This window comes from Cydia splendana, chromosome 14 (assembly GCF_910591565.1).
Source record: "Cydia splendana chromosome 14, ilCydSple1.2, whole genome shotgun sequence".
In the NCBI taxonomy this organism is placed as follows: Eukaryota; Metazoa; Arthropoda; class Insecta; order Lepidoptera; family Tortricidae; genus Cydia; species Cydia splendana.
Genome location: NC_085973.1, coordinates 1,578,096 through 1,596,497, shown reverse-complemented (window position 1 = coordinate 1,596,497; position 18,402 = coordinate 1,578,096). Strand labels below are relative to the sequence as shown.

General features: G+C 46.2%; 1 protein-coding gene across 1 annotated transcript in view; it reads right to left on the bottom strand.

The window, feature by feature from the left end:
* Positions 1-729: 729 nt before the first annotated feature.
* LOC134797077 (disheveled-associated activator of morphogenesis 1) overlaps positions 730-18,402 on the bottom strand; it is a 117,889-nt gene continuing 100,216 nt past the window's right edge. Inside the window, exons 17-22 of the mRNA XM_063769301.1 lie at positions 17,366-17,545; positions 12,161-12,284; positions 5,728-5,841; positions 3,032-3,160; positions 1,511-1,693; positions 730-1,076 (exon numbers count right to left, since the gene is read on the bottom strand). Of these exons, the coding sequence (XP_063625371.1) occupies positions 774-1,076; positions 1,511-1,693; positions 3,032-3,160; positions 5,728-5,841; positions 12,161-12,284; positions 17,366-17,545 (1,033 nt within the window). The 3' untranslated portion in view covers positions 730-773. The remainder of the gene's footprint in view (positions 1,077-1,510; positions 1,694-3,031; positions 3,161-5,727; positions 5,842-12,160; positions 12,285-17,365; positions 17,546-18,402) is intronic.

Below are 18,402 nucleotides of genomic sequence, written 5' to 3'. Positions count from 1 at the left end.
CTTTTTATCCCTTTCCGTAATGGGCCGTACTGAGTAGGGAGTGCTCCCGGTACCAGTTTTATATACAAATACAGTACCGAAACCGGGAATTCCCGGTTCTCGCCATACAAACCCAGTACCGGGAGCATTCCCAAGTATTGAGTATGACATGGTACAACTTTTTTCTATCAAACAGTGCTACCATTTCTTCTGTCTGACTTGTCAGAATGACAATAATAAATAAATCGATTCACCCATTTAATACTTGTTCTAAAAAGTAAAATCCTCTTCACGCCAGTTGCGGAGCGTCAAATCCCTTTGGCATAATTTCTTTAAATGTAGAAATGCCAAATCTCGAATAGGCGCTATTCTATCGAAACGCCACTTTTTACACGCATTAGTACCTTTCTGAGGCCGTATTCAATGACAATCATTTATCGACATACTAAAATCGAAAAAGTCAATGCGGCGAAAAGTTAAATCATCAGCCGGCCTAGCCAAGGTTACAACCGCTATCGCTTCGACAACGAAAAGCATTATGTATCTCTATCACTCTTCCATATTAGTGTGACAGTGACAGTTGCGTTTCGATCGCAACGGAGCGTAAGCAATTGGCATCTTGGCTACGCGGCCAGTCCCATACATATTTTCACCCTTCCAGTCCCGTGGTCGCGGTCTGGATGGTAGAATTCATACAAACTATCCATATAAAAATTCAAAATGCCCTGGAACTTAGAGGTTTTTGACTCAGTGTTAAATTATATCGTTTTCTTTAGGCCCCCTGTTAATTTCCTTCAGTTCTTAGTTCTCTCTCTAGACTCCTCCCTGCACACGCCTCTGGGCGGAGAATCTCGTCCTTTCTGCGTTTTGGAAGTCTTTCTAGACCTTTTAAACTTGGCCACATCATCTCCGAAGACATCACCCGTCCGTAGCGCAGATATAAGGTCGTCGAACTCGCCTTTCTGCCCGTTGTTTAGTGTGGAGTCCCGGGAGGAGTCGCTGTGTCCGTTGCAGTCGCCGTTGGACTTGCCGAGCGATTTGCCGACAGAGCTGAGAAGGCTGGACGCTTGTTTGCGCTCCATGGTGCGTTTTTTGAGCTGGAAGAATAAAATATGGTTAGAATTATGTGCGGGACTATAAAATTTAATACGTTAGTGATTTGCAAGGTTATATCAATTTATTATAAAGATATTATGAATGTGTTGTCAAAATTCCCAAACACTTTATAGTAGTTTATGTGACTGCTACATAATGAAAGGGGTGCAACACTCGTGTAATACTATTATGAAACTCACTGCGTTCGTTTCATAAACCCACACTCGAATTTTAATGCCTAATTATGTACAGTTACATACACTGCTTTACACATATTATAAACTTTCTATGATATATTCACTAACCTCATATTACAGCCGACATTGGGGCACTTTGCTCTCTGGCGGAACTGCGTGCTGGTTTCTTCCAACTTTGTCACGTTATAATCGGTGTAGAGTTACCTTAGATAGACTTGGTAGTTTAATTATGTATGTACCTCCTGCTCGTGCCTGGTGCGGCGCTCCTCCTCGTCTCGGCGGCGTCGCTGCGCGTCGCACTCGGCGCGGGCCTCCACCAGCTGCGTGAGGAACTGGTCCAGGGCCCCGAACAGCTGCTCGGGGGAGGCGCTGGTCTCCTCGCCGAACGAGTGCGCGCACGCTTCCAGCCGGCTCTTCATGTCCTGAGGAAATAGTTTGATCAGTAACAGAGTACAGGCAACATTTTTTTTGATAGGTACTTACCTACTGACTTTTATTGCCGACAGTACTTTCTCTACTTTGCATTTGAAAGATAGACATCAAGTAATTCTGGAGATCTTTCAAATTGAGTCGAAATTCAATGAGTCTTTGAGCGTTTTCCAAAAAAAATGTAGGTACATTTCATTCATGTCTTCAAAATATTGACTTCTTGGGCTCATTTTACTCAGAATCATTTGTACATTCACGCATCATACATGAAAAAAATGTGTCCCAAAATTTTGTATGAAAAAATATTTTTCCAGTGCGTCACGTTCATACAAATAAAAAAAAATATTCATACATAATCACTCAATAAACTAGACCGTCTACTCAATAACTGTATTAGATTTATATTTGGACTTCGTAAATACGATCATGTCTCCTTTTACCGCCGGCAGCTCAACTGGCTCTCCATCCGTCGTCGTAGGTCCTTTCGGATCCTTTGTATCCTATTTTCGATCCTGTTTGAGCCTTCTGCTCCTGGATATCTCAAAAGTAAATTCGTATTCGATACTCCTCGTCCAGGATGTGAGCTGCGTACCTCCCGCGTACTCAAACTGACCATACCTTCTCACCGTACTGGTTATATGACTAATTCTTTCGCCGTCCAGGCTAGTCGTCTTTGGAATTCACTCCCTCTAAATATTAGACAAGCTCCAAGTAAGTTTTCTTTTAAGCGGTTGTTGCGTAAGCATTTGCTAAAACAAGAGTTCGAATAATATCCATCATTATTATATTTATAGTATGTATTGTATAAATATGTAGTAGTTTATATATATTTTATTTATTTATGTAGTTTATATGTATAGTTTGCTTTTTTTTATATTCACTGAATAGGTATATTTCTCTCTCTGCACCAATTGTAGATGTCTGTTTGGCCCTATGGTTGACTGGTAGAGAACGCCATTTGGCATTAAGTCCGCCATTTGTACATTTTTGTATATACTTTGTGCAATAAAGTTTAAATAAATAAAATAAATGTGACGTTCTGGAAGGGAAATCTTGGGACACATTTTTACATGTATGAGGCGTGAAAATACAAATGATTCTGAGTAAAATGAGCCCAAGAAGTCAATATTTTGAAGACATGAATGAAATGTATTTTTTTTTTGGAAAACGCTCTTTTACGAAATAATTAATGTGGGGTTGATAAACGTATCCATGCATAGCTTCTACTGAAGAAACAGAAACAGTATATATTAATAAAAAAAATAGACATGTCTCGCGTTCTCGACGTAATTGTACACTCATGGGCAATGAAAACGGGTGAGTATATTCACCTGGAACAGGTCCTCGAGCTGCGTGAAGGAGCAGACGGCGTGCGCGTGGAAGTCGCGCATGACGGGCAGGAACGCGTCGCTCGGCGCCGGCGACGGTAATGACAGGTGGTATTCCACCTCACGTTGAACCTGTGACGAATATTCAAAACCGTGAGCCACCATGAGATTTCTATAATCAAATAGTTTCTCGCTTTCAAATCGGAAATAAATAATTTTCTACGTGTTTCAGTGGCCAAAGAAAAGACGTTTACAACAGACTTTCGTACATCGACCCGCCTGTTCGTATCTCAATTGCACGCGCAAAATTATATTGCTGCCCGCTCGCACAGTGACATTGACGGCCGGCATCATGGGCTGAACAGCAGTATGATTACGCGCGTGCAATAGAGATATGAACAGACGGGTTAATGTACGAAAATCCTTTAGACCGCGAGCCAGGAACAGATTTCCATGACCAATCGCCTCCCGGGCGAAAACTCGTATAGTGGTTAACGGCTATGTATGATGAACCCTCATGGACGTCAGCTGCCGCTCCGTTGGTGGGTTGAGAAATGGCAGCCACCGAAACTAGTAAAAAAAAAATTTAGTCAACGCCTCCTGCTTGATACTTTGTCAGATGATAGTTTCTGAATCGGGAGGCGATGACTGAAAAAAAATGTATTACATGTTCATGTCTTCAACTGACGGTCTTTCCACCGCGATACAACCGGCTGACTATTTTTTAAATTCATAATAGCATCTAAACTATCATCTAACAAAGTATCAGCCGGGAGGCGATGACTGACGATATATGCTCCTGGCCCGCGGTCTACTTGTTGTAAGCGCACTGAAAAAAAAACCTGGTACTGGTAACCAGAATCTGGTTAGCTGTACTATATTGTCTTGTTGTATATGTGACGACAGGACACTTTGTAAACATAACCAGACCATTCTTGTTAAATTAAATTTGTTAATTCTATGAAGTGTATAGTAGTGGGTATAAGACTTTTAGTAAACCCAACTAGCCGGTCTGTTAATGGTTACTAAATAATACAGTAACATATACGTTCCTGTCCTGTTGTTATAACAAGGTATTCAGTATATGTAACTGAACGATTTGTGCGGTGTACTGGTTTTATATTGTTCACGTTACCAGAACGCACTGTGCTAATGGGGCTTCTAAGCGAGCCATATGTTCACTGCAATATGTGGCCGGCAACTATTGGTGTCCTCTTACTCACATGTTAGAGAGGGACACTAATAGTTGCCGGCCACATATTGCAGTGAACATATGGCCCGTTTAGAAGTCCCTTCAGCACAGTGGGTTCTGGTTACGTGAACAATATATAACCAGTACACTGCTCTTCTAGTAAATACAGACAAGTTTTACACACTTATTTTTTTTTATTTTATTGATCAAATAAGTAACACAGCATTACAGTAAAACCAAGGCACTGTGACACTACAAAAGAAAAAAACATTTTGTCTCCACAAAGAAAACAATAGACACAAAAATGACATACAAATTAAACATTGGATTTGGGCGACGACGTAACAGCGTGGCTCCGTAGCGTCGTCTGACTCGGCGTAGGATTCGGCAGGTTGCCCCGGAACCGCCGAAACACCACACCCTTCGGCCGGAAGTCCGCGCTTGCGATGGTGTCCTGCAGAGGCCGCGGCACGCGCACTACAAATGAACTGAAGTGCACATAGTGACGCGACTGTAGCTGGTGCACCCTCAGCGTGTAGCCAGTCTTCCGGCGGACGTACTCCACCACCTCGTCGGCCCCGGCGGAGTAATGCAGGCGAGACACGTAGAGCGCCTTACTCGGTGTCGCAACTCGTAGGCCAGAATTAACCGGCTCCGCAGTGCCACACAGAGTTTTACGAGGCGCCCTGCGCGCCTTGCGTTTCCTTTCCACCAGTTTGAATCCCTCCTTATCCACATCGGTGCGGGAGGACTTTTCCTTAATCGGAGCCCGCACATTTCACTGTGTCAGCAACACGCACTTGTACTATACACTTGTACTAGTTTACAATAAAATTATGGACAGGATCTACGTAAATAAAACATCGACCGGCCGGAACGTAAGACGCTGGCGTAATGGCTGCCGTTCTGTGAATTGCGCAATTCCTTTCTCCGCCCCCCGCCACCCGCGCATACACCGTGGTGTTGGCACAACTGTTTGATTCGTTCAGACTACAATGCATTATAGTAACCACAACATAATAACTTGTAACGTGTACACTCGTATCTTTATTTTTACATATCAATAGTTAGTGTTACGATGCCTATATTAAACGTTTAATATTTACAACACTTGCATCTTTACATATACAACGAAATTGTAAGCAGTACTAAATTGCATTTAACTAGAATTAAACAGTGATGTTTAAAAAACAAGTTTTACACGATACAACATTTTTTGTTATTACTACCGGATTTTAGTAGGTATAACTATATTTTTAATTACTATACGTTCTGGTAGTATTGTAGAAAATTATTTTTTTCGGTGCGTGTCTATTCTATACCGTTCCTCGGCCCACTGACTGTAGGCAGCCGACGTTCACTTGTTCACCCTTACCTCCCTCAGGCCGGTCCGCAGCGCGCCGACGTCCTTGTCGAGCTGCTCGGCGCAGACCTTGTTGTAAGCGTGTCTATACCGTTCCTCGACCCACTGACTGTAGGCAGCCGACGTTCACTTGTTCACCCTTACCTCCCTCAGGCCGGTCCGCAGCGCGCCGACGTCCTTGTCGAGCTGCTCGACGCAGACCTTGGCGGCCGCGCGCACGTGCGGCAGGTCCTCCTCCAACAGTAGGATATCTTTGAACTGAAACAACCGTAACGTTTATTATCCTGTACTTAGAGTTACACCAAGAAAAGTCTGCAGCAATTTTGATAGCCCCCGCAGTGCAAGTGTTACTTTAAACGTCAAACTTCTATGAAATTATGACGTATAAATAACGCTTGCACTGCGTGGGCTATCAAAATCGCTGCAGACTTTTCTTGGTCTAACTCTTACTAGGCGTGATCTCGCATTTTACTTTGTCCCGGTAAGCTGTATTTTTATTTGGAATATAAAAACAAGGTTTACAACTACAATGCTACATTAAATTGTAGGAATTAAATAAAATGGTAAACGTCAAACAACAAACGAAAAGGACGCACATATGCGACAGAAGGAGAAGGATATGTATAGTCCGTGGCGCTCACGACAAAAAAGTGTGATATAGGGCAAATGATGATGATGGAATTTCCTTTTGCAGAGTTGCTCCTTTTGACTCACAGATTAATTTAGGAAGGGGAGCCAACCGGATTTTTGATGCAAAATTTTGACCTAAGGGGGGGTGGTGCCCCCCGAAATTTGTAAAAAAAATTGTTTGGCTATGTGCGCAAGAATGGTATAATTTTCGGGTAAATCAAGGATGCTAAATTCATTTCTGATATTTAATTTATACGGTTTCATATAAATAATTTGAAAAAAAATAAAAATAAAAATTTTCTATTTTATTTTTTTCCGAATAAATGCCAAAATTTTTCTTATTTTTATATACATATACACAAAAAATAAAAAAAATCATGAAAAAGACTGGTACCAGCGGCATGGCCTACGTTCCCCGGACCTAAATCCATTAGATTTTTTTATTGGGGATACTTAACACTTTCGCAGCCAGGCAAAATTTCAAACAATACCCCAGAAACCGACAGTACTCGCTAGTCGGGCAACGACGTGCAACTCAATGCCGCACGCCGCGAACCCGCTAGTCGGGCAAGCGGCGGACGCTCAGGGCTGTGCCAAGTAACTTTCGTATAAGTACGTGGATAAAATTAAATCTGCTGTCTCATCTGTTTAGGCTCCCCGTTTTATCAATTATCACAATGCATTCAGTGGGGCAGTAGGAAATGAATAAAATCACACAAAGCCAAATCATCAACAGGCTAAACCACAAAGTCCAGTAAGAAAGCAGAAATCACAGTTGTCCAAAAAACAAGCCGAGTCGTCAAAATGAAAATTAACACAACACAACAACGTCCGAAGCACATCACAAACCATTACGGAATGGCTCCGATTGCAATTTTACACCGAGACCGGGTTGAAAAAAAACCCGGGTCGCAAACTTCAAATAGATAAGGGATGGTAAACAACATCTCCAGAAGCACTACCACCAGTTTTGACATTGACAGATACGCTCGCGTCGAAGTAACTTACTTTCTATGCATCTCGCTCGTACTCGCATATTAGTGCAAGCGAGATGTATAGAAAGTAATTTACGTAGACGCGAGCGTATCTGTCAATGTCAAAACTGGTGGTAGCCGTACAGGGTTAAGTGTATGATCACAGTAACTACATTCTTTTGTCAAAGAAGTTGCGACTTTATTGTATGTGTACGAACGTACTAATTATCGTAACTATTCAAAGCTACTTGTTACGTTTTGCTTCCATGCAGTTGCAGTGCAGTGCTGTTTTATGATGACTGACCTATTGTCTTTTTCTGAGAACTGCCGCTTAGAAGTTAGAATGTTGTTAGGTACTTAGTTGAATTTCTTGGTTTATTTTTCTCCGAATTTTGTTTCACAAAAATCATCCTATGAGTACTCATGAAATAGATGTATACCTATACTTACTAAATATTCGTAAACACAAATTAGGTTGTACGATTTACGAAAATTCTAACTCCTATTGATACATACCCGTGTATGCAATTTCACGTAGGTAACCAACTAATAAGAATTTTTATTTTGTAATCGCATTAGGTAAAGTAAATAAAAATACAAAGTGAAGTAATAAAATATAATAATCAACTGTAAGTACCAACTTTTCGACCACATAATAATCAGAAGACTTACAATTTTTTCTGTTAGTGGCAGTGGCAGCCCTGAGGTAGTGAAGATGCAATGCTTGCCCGCCTGTCGGGCACTTCGGCGTCGCGTGTAGGTTTATAGCTCTTGCCCGACTAGCGGGTATGCCGGCATCTGAGTAAAGTTTACGAGTGCCCGAGAGTCGGGTACGCGGTATCGAATGTGTTAAAAAATAAATTTTACTCCGACCCAATAAGGTCCCAAGAGGAACTACGACGGCATGTTCGAGGCAGCACGAAACATTTCCGAAATTAATTTAAGTAAATTAACTTGAAGTTTTACAAGACGGTGTCAAGCATGCATACGAGCCGGAGAAAAGCAATTCGAGCACCTATTGTAAAATAATTTCAACCTAACCTTTCAAACTTCAACCTGTATTATTTTCTTAGAACCATTATCAACTCAATGATATCCTTGAAAAGGGAGATAAGGATTTTCCATCTCTTTCTTTTGGGCATTCAGCAAATACTGAATAGGCTTTTTTTCTTTCTCAATCCAGAATTAGATATCTCAACATAAATCTTTATTTTTACTACAAGTAGCAACGGATTGCAGATTTCCTAGTTTTCACAGGCCAGGAGGTACTCCTCGTTATAAAAAGTATAGGGTCAGTTGTGGTACATTGAAACAATCGGACACAGTGTAACTTTGCGATATCTCGGAAACTAGGTGCTACCAGCTAGTGCCGTCTATCAAGCAAGGGCAGGCTCAGGGACCCCCAGCACCTCCCCAAAACACGAGCGCGCCTCGGAGTAGGAGCACGTTGCTACGAGCATTATTGTGAATTCGTGCAAGAAAAGTATTTTTTTTTTCATTTAAGTTTCGCAATTTTTTACCAAGATATAGACTAGAGTTTGGCGTTTTTTAAGTTTTTGTTATGTTCTATGTGTATTAAAGTTTATTTGGAGCTAAATATTTTTAAATTTCTTTCACTTTTTGGTGCAGTTTTTATTAATTGATACAAAAAACACTCCCTAGTCTCACACTGAAACATTTTTATGTAGTATACAATGAAACATGATGTTCACTGAACACCGCTACCAGCACACAATGAAACAAACTCATTCTTTTTTTTTAATAATTAAAGACTATGTGCAAAATTTGCGAAACTAAAATACCATGAAAATTGGTAATAATTTGTCTATCATATGACAAAATATAAGATACTTAACTTTAGGAATGGCTGAGATAGGATGGTTTATATGTTGAATGTTTCATTGATGGCAAGGTTAAGGACACATGTCTCACATTGAAACAGTCGTTTATAAACACTATGTTGCAAGAAAGTGTATGGAATCAAGCATGGAGATGCTCAAAACCCTCCCGCGTCTACCTAGTTGGCAATCATGCTCCGTGGACATAAAAGGCGCCTTTTTCGCAGCATGCCGTACGTGCCGACCAGATTTTCAATTCACAATGAAACTCAGGTGTGTGTACAATGAAACAAGTCTTTCGCTTTTAGATATTTCAGCAATCTTATAATGATTCCATATCTCGGAAACCTTTTAAATAACTAATTTCAGCCTACCACTATTTTCTCCTTTCCTTTCTCATTAATTGAGTGAAAGCATATATGTAGTAATGTCATTTATTTATTACACCGTTTCAATGTTTATTAACGATGTTTCATGGTAGACTATAATTATTACATTTGTTTCACTGTAAAAATCAGAGTGTTTCATTGAAAACATGCACAAGTACACAATGAAACAAAACTCATTTTTCAAAAAAAGGCTTATAACACAGGAGCTGTTACAGATACGTAGAAACCAAGAATGCCATATGATAGCCAACGAAATCGTTTATCTTCATACGAAATGTCACACTCATAACTTTAAAAACACCAGAGATAGAAAGGCTTGAACTTTTAGTGTTTCATTGATCAACAAGTTACCCTACACATTGCATATTTATGTCTAAAAATATAGAGAAAAAAAATGAAATGTAGACCTACTTTTGACCACCAGCATACAAAGATATGAGTTACAGCTATGAGAATTACGGCGTTTGATGATGATGAGATACCCTTTAGCATAGTGAGTCCTTAGAACCCATAGATCATTTTAGGAACGGGAGCCGCCTTGATTTTTGGTGCGGCGTGGTTGAAAGGGTGGGGATGATTTGTCCTATACAATCAGAAATTTATGAAAGTATCTGTTTAGGTTTCTGCATTAAGTTTGGTGTCATTATCGAGTAAATTAACAGAAAGAAAGAGAAATGGACTACTATTTATATTATTACGAATTTTAAAGATTTTACTGCCTATATTCATATTTGTAAACACTCTTTAACATTGCTTATGCTCGGTGCACAACGTAATCCGATTTAAGGGAAATATTAGTCAATATTTACATTATTAATTTGTATTTTGAATATTTAATTACCTGAATTATTTATGCCTTTTGATTTACTCGAATATGTCACCAAACTTATTGCAGAAACCTAAACAGGTGCTTGCATAAATGTATGATTGTATGGGACAAATCACCCCACCTTTCATCCCGACCGTATCAAAAATCAAGGTGGATCTCCTTCCTAAAATGATCTAAGGGCTCTAAGGACTCACTATGTATAATAAAAAGGGATCTCATCATCATCAAGCGCCGTAAATTGCTTAGCTGTAGCTCACATCGTTGTACATTGTTGTTGTTCTATGAGTAGTCGAAAGCATGGTATAATAATATACTCCGCCTGGTACTCTATTCCGAGATTCGCGTATGACCTAACTGACACGGGCCTACGTCATCATGCTGTTTACAGGTTCTCAAACTTTAAAATGTGGGAGAATTTTAACCAACGGTGAAAATTATTTTAACGGCATTCATTTTAAGTTATTCATGTAGAAACATAGTAAAATAAAACAAATCTAATGTATTAAATTAAACTTTATTTATCTATACAAGACAAACGTTTGAAAAACTAATTCACAGTTACACATTAATTACCAAGCTTACGACGTGAAAAGTTTGGAAAACACTGCGACTGCTGACACTGAGCGACAAGGAAATAACAATTAACACGCGTTCGACAAGGATGACGGTCAGGGCATGAAGTTATCTAGATCCGAATTGTCAAATGTGACAGCGCTATCCTGTGTTGCCAGTAATGTAAACAGAATTACCCGAACGTCTGAAATTTCTTTCGTGAATCGGAAGATATTGCTAACGAATAATTAAAAATGACGTGTTATTGTAAAATTTAAGATAAAATACATATAAATGAAAATTATAAAATTATAAAGAAATATTTTAACTTATTAACCATAGGTATAATGTACCCATGTAACATGTTATGTTGAAATAAAGTGGCAATGTTATTGTGACGTAGGCCCGTGTCACTCTGGGAATAGAAGACCATGTTTTATTAGACCATGGTCGAAAGTAGGTCTACATTTATTTTTTTTGTTCAGATTAATGTAAAATAAATATGCCATATGTAAGTTGTGTAAGTTGTGTTGTACTTTTTATAACGAGAAATAGTAGGGCTTTTTCATGAAATTTTTATTTTTTGTGTGCATATTAAAATAAGAAAAATATAGCCTTTTATTCGGAAAAAATTAAAATTAAAATAGAATTTTTTTATTTTTTTTTCAAATTATTTATATGAAACCGTATAAATTAAATATCAGAAACGAATTTAGCATCCTTGAGTTACACGAAAATGATACCAAACTTGACCACATAGCAAAACTTTATTTTTTACAAATTTTGGGGGGCACCCCCTTAAGTCAAAATTTTACATCAAAAATTCGATTGGCTCCCCTTCGTAAATCAATCTGTGAGTCAAAAGGAGCAACTCTGCAAAAGGAAATTCCATCATCATCATTTGCCGTATAATTATGTGAACACCAGGGACTAGTATGGATGTTGCCAGTGGCGCCTTCAATAAATTTCTAGAATTTCTTGTCCATCTAGGTACTTACTTGACCAAACTTATTCGGTCGAACTTGCCAAAGTTCGGGCATCGCTTGTTATCAATCAGCATGCCTTTGAAATTGACCATATTTTAATATTTTCAACAGTGTATTTTATTTGCAGGCCACCAAAAATAGTAAATGTAGGTACCTACATTATTATAGAGGCAATAAAATGGTCATTCGAGGTTTAGCGATTTTGTCGGACGAAGCGAAGATGAGTCCAACAATGTAAGATGAATCCAACAATGTAAGATGAATCCACTGAGTTCCTGTGTTGAGGTGGTTACCTGTATTTGCGATTTTGTCGGACGAAGCGAAGATGAGTCCAACAATGTAAGGTGAATCCACTGAGTTCCTGTGTTGAGGTGGTTACCTGTGTTTCCAGCAGCTCCACGAGGTAATGCAGCAGTGTGGTGTTGCGCGTGACGCTGGACTTGGTGTCGGCCAGCTTGTTGAGTGACGACAGCCGGAAACCGGACGCGTTGCCGCGCGCTCCACTGTAGGAAGAACAGATGGTTGAGATATTATTATTTTAACAATTATTATATAAGATGTTGTGTAACGCCTGGGAAATAATGGGATTAGTCACTTGTACTAGTTCTACTTTAGGTTACATAGTTAATCGTTCCGTGCAGTCGCCATCAGATATATCGGAGCGGTCAAGGCGCTGACAAATATCTGAGCACGCCTCTATTGTTAAGGCGTTAGAGCGCGTGTTCAGATATTGTGAACAACCTTGGCGCTCCGATATATCTGATGGCGACTGTACATGACTGTGGCGCCGCCCTAGTAGGTGATGGAAATATTACTTTTCGCCAAGTCGTGCATTGGCGTCGCTTGTATTTTCCCACTGCCAACTTCGCACATAGCCAATAGCAGTTACAAAATAGTTCAATTTCGAATCCATGATGGAATGACTTAGGTTTTTTAACTGCCATTTTGCTGTGGTATCTAATAAATCGGATTTTATCTAAGTAATGAATATCGTCATAAAAACCAAGCCGAGTCGTAAGCACCACCAAAAATTTGAGGCTGCACCAACACCAGCTATAACATGGTCGGTTCCTGTAGTTCCCAAGTGCTAGCACGACTTTAAACAACTCTCAAAGATTTATATCATAATGTATTTGGTAAAGGTACACTTCTAAGTACTTAAAAAACATCACTCTCGGTCACCACAAAACATCTGCGAAGTGCCACTAAAAGCCCACATTAAATAGTCGTACCGGTTCATGTAGTTCCCTAGCGCTAGCACGACCTCCAGCAGCGCGCGCAGCCGCCGGGAGCGCGCCATCTCCCTCGCGGCGCGCAGCACGGTGGCGGCGCGCGCTGTGAGTAGTGTGTAGTAACATACCGGTTCATGTAGTTCCCTAGCGCTAGCACGACCTCCAGCGGCGCGCGCAGCCGCCGGGAGCGCGCCATCTCCCTCGCGGCGCGCAGCACGGTGGCGGCGCGCGCTGTGAGTAGTGTGTAGTAACATACCGGTTCATGTAGTTCCCTAGCGCTAGCACGACCTCCAGCAGCGCGCGCAGCCGCCGGGAGCGCGCCATCTCCCTCGCGGCGCGCAGCACGGTGGCGGCGCGCGCTGTGAGTAGTGTGTAGTAACATACCGGTTCATGTAGTTCCCTAGCGCTAGCACGACCTCCAGCAGCGCGCGCAGCCGCCGGGAGCGCGCCATCTCCCTCGCGGCGCGCAGCACGGTGGCGGCGCGCGCTGTGAGTAGTGTGTAGTAACATACCGGTTCATGTAGTTCCCTAGCGCTAGCACGACCTCCAGCAGCGCGCGCAGCCGCCGGGAGCGCGCCATCTCCCTCGCGGCGCGCAGCACGGTGGCGGCGCGCGCTGTGAGTAGTGTGTAGTAACATACCGGTTCATGTAGTTCCCTAGCGCTAGCACGACCTCCAGCAGCGCGCGCAGCCGCCGGGAGCGCGCCATCTCCCTCGCGGCGCGCAGCACGGTGGCGGCGCGCGCTGTGAGTAGTGTGTAGTAACATACCGGTTCATGTAGTTCCCTAGCGCTAGCACGACCTCCAGCAGCGCGCGCAGCCGCCGGGAGCGCGCCATCTCCCTCGCGGCGCGCAGCACGGTGGCGGCGCGCGCTGTGAGTAGTGTGTAGTAACATACCGGTTCATGTAGTTCCCTAGCGCTAGCACGACCTCCAGCAGCGCGCGCAGCCGCCGGGAGCGCGCCATCTCCCTCGCGGCGCGCAGCACGGTGGCGGCGCGCGCTGTGAGTAATGTGTAGTAACATACCGGTTCATGTAGTTCCCTAGCGCTAGCACGACCTCCAGCAGCGCGCGCAGCCGCCGGGAGCGCGCCATCTCCCTCGCGGCGCGCAGCACGGTGGCGGCGCGCGCTGTGAGTAGTGTGTAGTAACATACCGGTTCATGTAGTTCCCTAGCGCTAGCACGACCTCCAGCAGCGCGCGCAGCCGCCGGGAGCGCGCCATCTCCCTCGCGGCGCGCAGCACGGTGGCGGCGCGCGCTGTGAGTAGTGTGTAGTAACATACCGGTTCATGTAGTTCCCTAGCGCTAGCACGACCTCCAGCAGCGCGCGCAGCCGCCGGGAGCGCGCCATCTCCCTCGCGGCGCGCAGCACGGTGGCGGCGCGCGCTGTGAGTAGTGTGTAGTAACATACCGGTTCATGTAGTTCCCTAGCGCTAGCACGACCTCCAGCAGCGCGCGCAGCCGCCGGGAGCGCGCCATCTCCCTCGCGGCGCGCAGCACGGTGGCGGCGCGCGCTGTGAGTAGTGTGTAGTAACATACCGGTTCATGTAGTTCCCTAGCGCTAGCACGACCTCCAGCAGCGCGCGCAGCCGCCGGGAGCGCGCCATCTCCCTCGCGGCGCGCAGCACGGTGGCGGCGCGCGCTGTGAGTAGTGTGTAGTAACATACCGGTTCATGTAGTTCCCTAGCGCTAGCACGACCTCCAGCAGCGCGCGCAGCCGCCGGGAGCGCGCCATCTCCCTCGCGGCGCGCAGCACGGTGGCGGCGCGCGCTGTGAGTAGTGTGTAGTAACATACCGGTTCATGTAGTTCCCTAGCGCTAGCACGACCTCCAGCAGCGCGCGCAGCCGCCGGGAGCGCGCCATCTCCCTCGCGGCGCGCAGCACGGTGGCGGCGCGCGCTGTGAGTAGTGTGTAGTAACATACCGGTTCATGTAGTTCCCTAGCGCTAGCACGACCTCCAGCAGCGCGCGCAGCCGCCGGGAGCGCGCCATCTCCCTCGCGGCGCGCAGCACGGTGGCGGCGCGCGCTGTGAGTAGTGTGTAGTAACATACCGGTTCATGTAGTTCCCTAGCGCTAGCACGACCTCCAGCAGCGCGCGCAGCCGCCGGGAGCGCGCCATCTCCCTCGCGGCGCGCAGCACGGTGGCGGCGCGCGCTGTGAGTAGTGTGTAGTAACATACCGGTTCATGTAGTTCCCTAGCGCTAGCACGACCTCCAGCAGCGCGCGCAGCCGCCGGGAGCGCGCCATCTCCCTCGCGGCGCGCAGCACGGTGGCGGCGCGCGCTGTGAGTAGTGTGTAGTAACATACCGGTTCATGTAGTTCCCTAGCGCTAGCACGACCTCCAGCAGCGCGCGCAGCCGCCGGGAGCGCGCCATCTCCCTCGCGGCGCGCAGCACGGTGGCGGCGCGCGCTGTGAGTAGTGTGTAGTAACATACCGGTTCATGTAGTTCCCTAGCGCTAGCACGACCTCCAGCAGCGCGCGCAGCCGCCGGGAGCGCGCCATCTCCCTCGCGGCGCGCAGCACGGTGGCGGCGCGCGCTGTGAGTAGTGTGTAGTAACATACCGGTTCATGTAGTTCCCTAGCGCTAGCACGACCTCCAGCAGCGCGCGCAGCCGCCGGGAGCGCGCCATCTCCCTCGCGGCGCGCAGCACGGTGGCGGCGCGCGCTGTGAGTAGTGTGTAGTAACATACCGGTTCATGTAGTTCCCTAGCGCTAGCACGACCTCCAGCAGCGCGCGCAGCCGCCGGGAGCGCGCCATCTCCCTCGCGGCGCGCAGCACGGTGGCGGCGCGCGCTGTGAGTAGTGTGTAGTAACATACCGGTTCATGTAGTTCCCTAGCGCTAGCACGACCTCCAGCAGCGCGCGCAGCCGCCGGGAGCGCGCCATCTCCCTCGCGGCGCGCAGCACGGTGGCGGCGCGCGCTGTGAGTAGTGTGTAGTAACATACCGGTTCATGTAGTTCCCTAGCGCTAGCACGACCTCCAGCAGCGCGCGCAGCCGCCGGGAGCGCGCCATCTCCCTCGCGGCGCGCAGCACGGTGGCGGCGCGCGCTGTGAGTAGTGTGTAGTAACATACCGGTTCATGTAGTTCCCTAGCGCTAGCACGACCTCCAGCAGCGCGCGCAGCCGCCGGGAGCGCGCCATCTCCCTCGCGGCGCGCAGCACGGTGGCGGCGCGCGCTGTGAGTAGTGTGTAGTAACATACCGGTTCATGTAGTTCCCTAGCGCTAGCACGACCTCCAGCAGCGCGCGCAGCCGCCGGGAGCGCGCCATCTCCCTCGCGGCGCGCAGCACGGTGGCGGCGCGCGCTGTGAGTAGTGTGTAGTAACATACCGGTTCATGTAGTTCCCTAGCGCTAGCACGACCTCCAGCAGCGCGCGCAGCCGCCGGGAGCGCGCCATCTCCCTCGCGGCGCGCAGCACGGTGGCGGCGCGCGCTGTGAGTAGTGTGTAGTAACATACCGGTTCATGTAGTTCCCTAGCGCTAGCACGACCTCCAGCAGCGCGCGCAGCCGCCGGGAGCGCGCCATCTCCCTCGCGGCGCGCAGCACGGTGGCGGCGCGCGCTGTGAGTAGTGTGTAGTAACATACCGGTTCATGTAGTTCCCTAGCGCTAGCACGACCTCCAGCAGCGCGCGCAGCCGCCGGGAGCGCGCCATCTCCCTCGCGGCGCGCAGCACGGTGGCGGCGCGCGCTGTGAGTAGTGTGTAGTAACATACCGGTTCATGTAGTTCCCTAGCGCTAGCACGACCTCCAGCAGCGCGCGCAGCCGCCGGGAGCGCGCCATCTCCCTCGCGGCGCGCAGCACGGTGGCGGCGCGCGCTGTGAGTAGTGTGTAGTAACATACCGGTTCATGTAGTTCCCTAGCGCTAGCACGACCTCCAGCAGCGCGCGCAGCCGCCGGGAGCGCGCCATCTCCCTCGCGGCGCGCAGCACGGTGGCGGCGCGCGCTGTGAGTAGTGTGTAGTAACATACCGGTTCATGTAGTTCCCTAGCGCTAGCACGACCTCCAGCAGCGCGCGCAGCCGCCGGGAGCGCGCCATCTCCCTCGCGGCGCGCAGCACGGTGGCGGCGCGCGCTGTGAGTAGTGTGTAGTAACATACCGGTTCATGTAGTTCCCTAGCGCTAGCACGACCTCCAGCAGCGCGCGCAGCCGCCGGGAGCGCGCCATCTCCCTCGCGGCGCGCAGCACGGTGGCGGCGCGCGCTGTGAGTAGTGTGTAGTAACATACCGGTTCATGTAGTTCCCTAGCGCTAGCACGACCTCCAGCAGCGCGCGCAGCCGCCGGGAGCGCGCCATCTCCCTCGCGGCGCGCAGCACGGTGGCGGCGCGCGCTGTGAGTAGTGTGTAGTAACATACCGGTTCATGTAGTTCCCTAGCGCTAGCACGACCTCCAGCAGCGCGCGCAGCCGCCGGGAGCGCGCCATCTCCCTCGCGGCGCGCAGCACGGTGGCGGCGCGCGCGGACGCCTCGGCCGCGGCCCCCGAGAACTTCTTCTTGAACAGCAGCGTGCGCACGCGCTGCGAGTAGTGAGGGATCCTACGACAAAATAATGGGTTTATCGATTAATTCAAATATTATTTTTCTTTAATTCACAATTATTAGAGCTTTGTTGTAGATCAAACTATTTTTTCATATCTTATGCTCTGAAAGTGGGTCGTTGTTGTTCTAAAAAGTGCGCAGAAAGTGATACGTTTCTGCTCTAGCGCAGAAAAGTGGTGTATTCCTCTGCGTCCCCGTTCCACGAGCAACTGGGTGGAAACAAAATGGAAAAATAGTGTCTTTATTTCCCCGCTTGGAATAATTGATAATTGTTCAATTTTACTAATCCCGTATTGAATTGTTTTCATCGAAAATGATGTAAGTAAATTATTAAATAAAAAATATTCTTGATTTTATGTTGAATTGTATTTAAGTACTTGATTACATAAGGCGGGAACCAAAAGGAATACACCAAAAATATTTTTTTTAAACCTTACACTTGCGTAAATGAGCAAAGACAGAATCTTATACAGCCACAGTTAAACGTTTGTACGTTATTAAATAGGGTTTTAAAGCACTATATTCAAAATCAAAATAAAATTAAAATACAAGATAAAAATTAGGATTGTTCATTTTTTTTAGACCCCCATTTTTATTTTATTTTCTGAAAATATAGGTTAATTTAAGATACCAATTTGAATGATTTATTAATTCACGGCTCGGTTGAATATTTATAATTTATTGAAAATATGAGATACGACTTCTCGTAAATTACATGTAGTGGCTGATTTGATAAATCACAAGCAATAACAAACATTAAAAAAATTGTTGTAATTGTCAATTGATTGTAATGTCACCTGTCTACAATGTCAGTGTCACGCGTTTCTATAAATAATATCATCTGGAAAACTCGT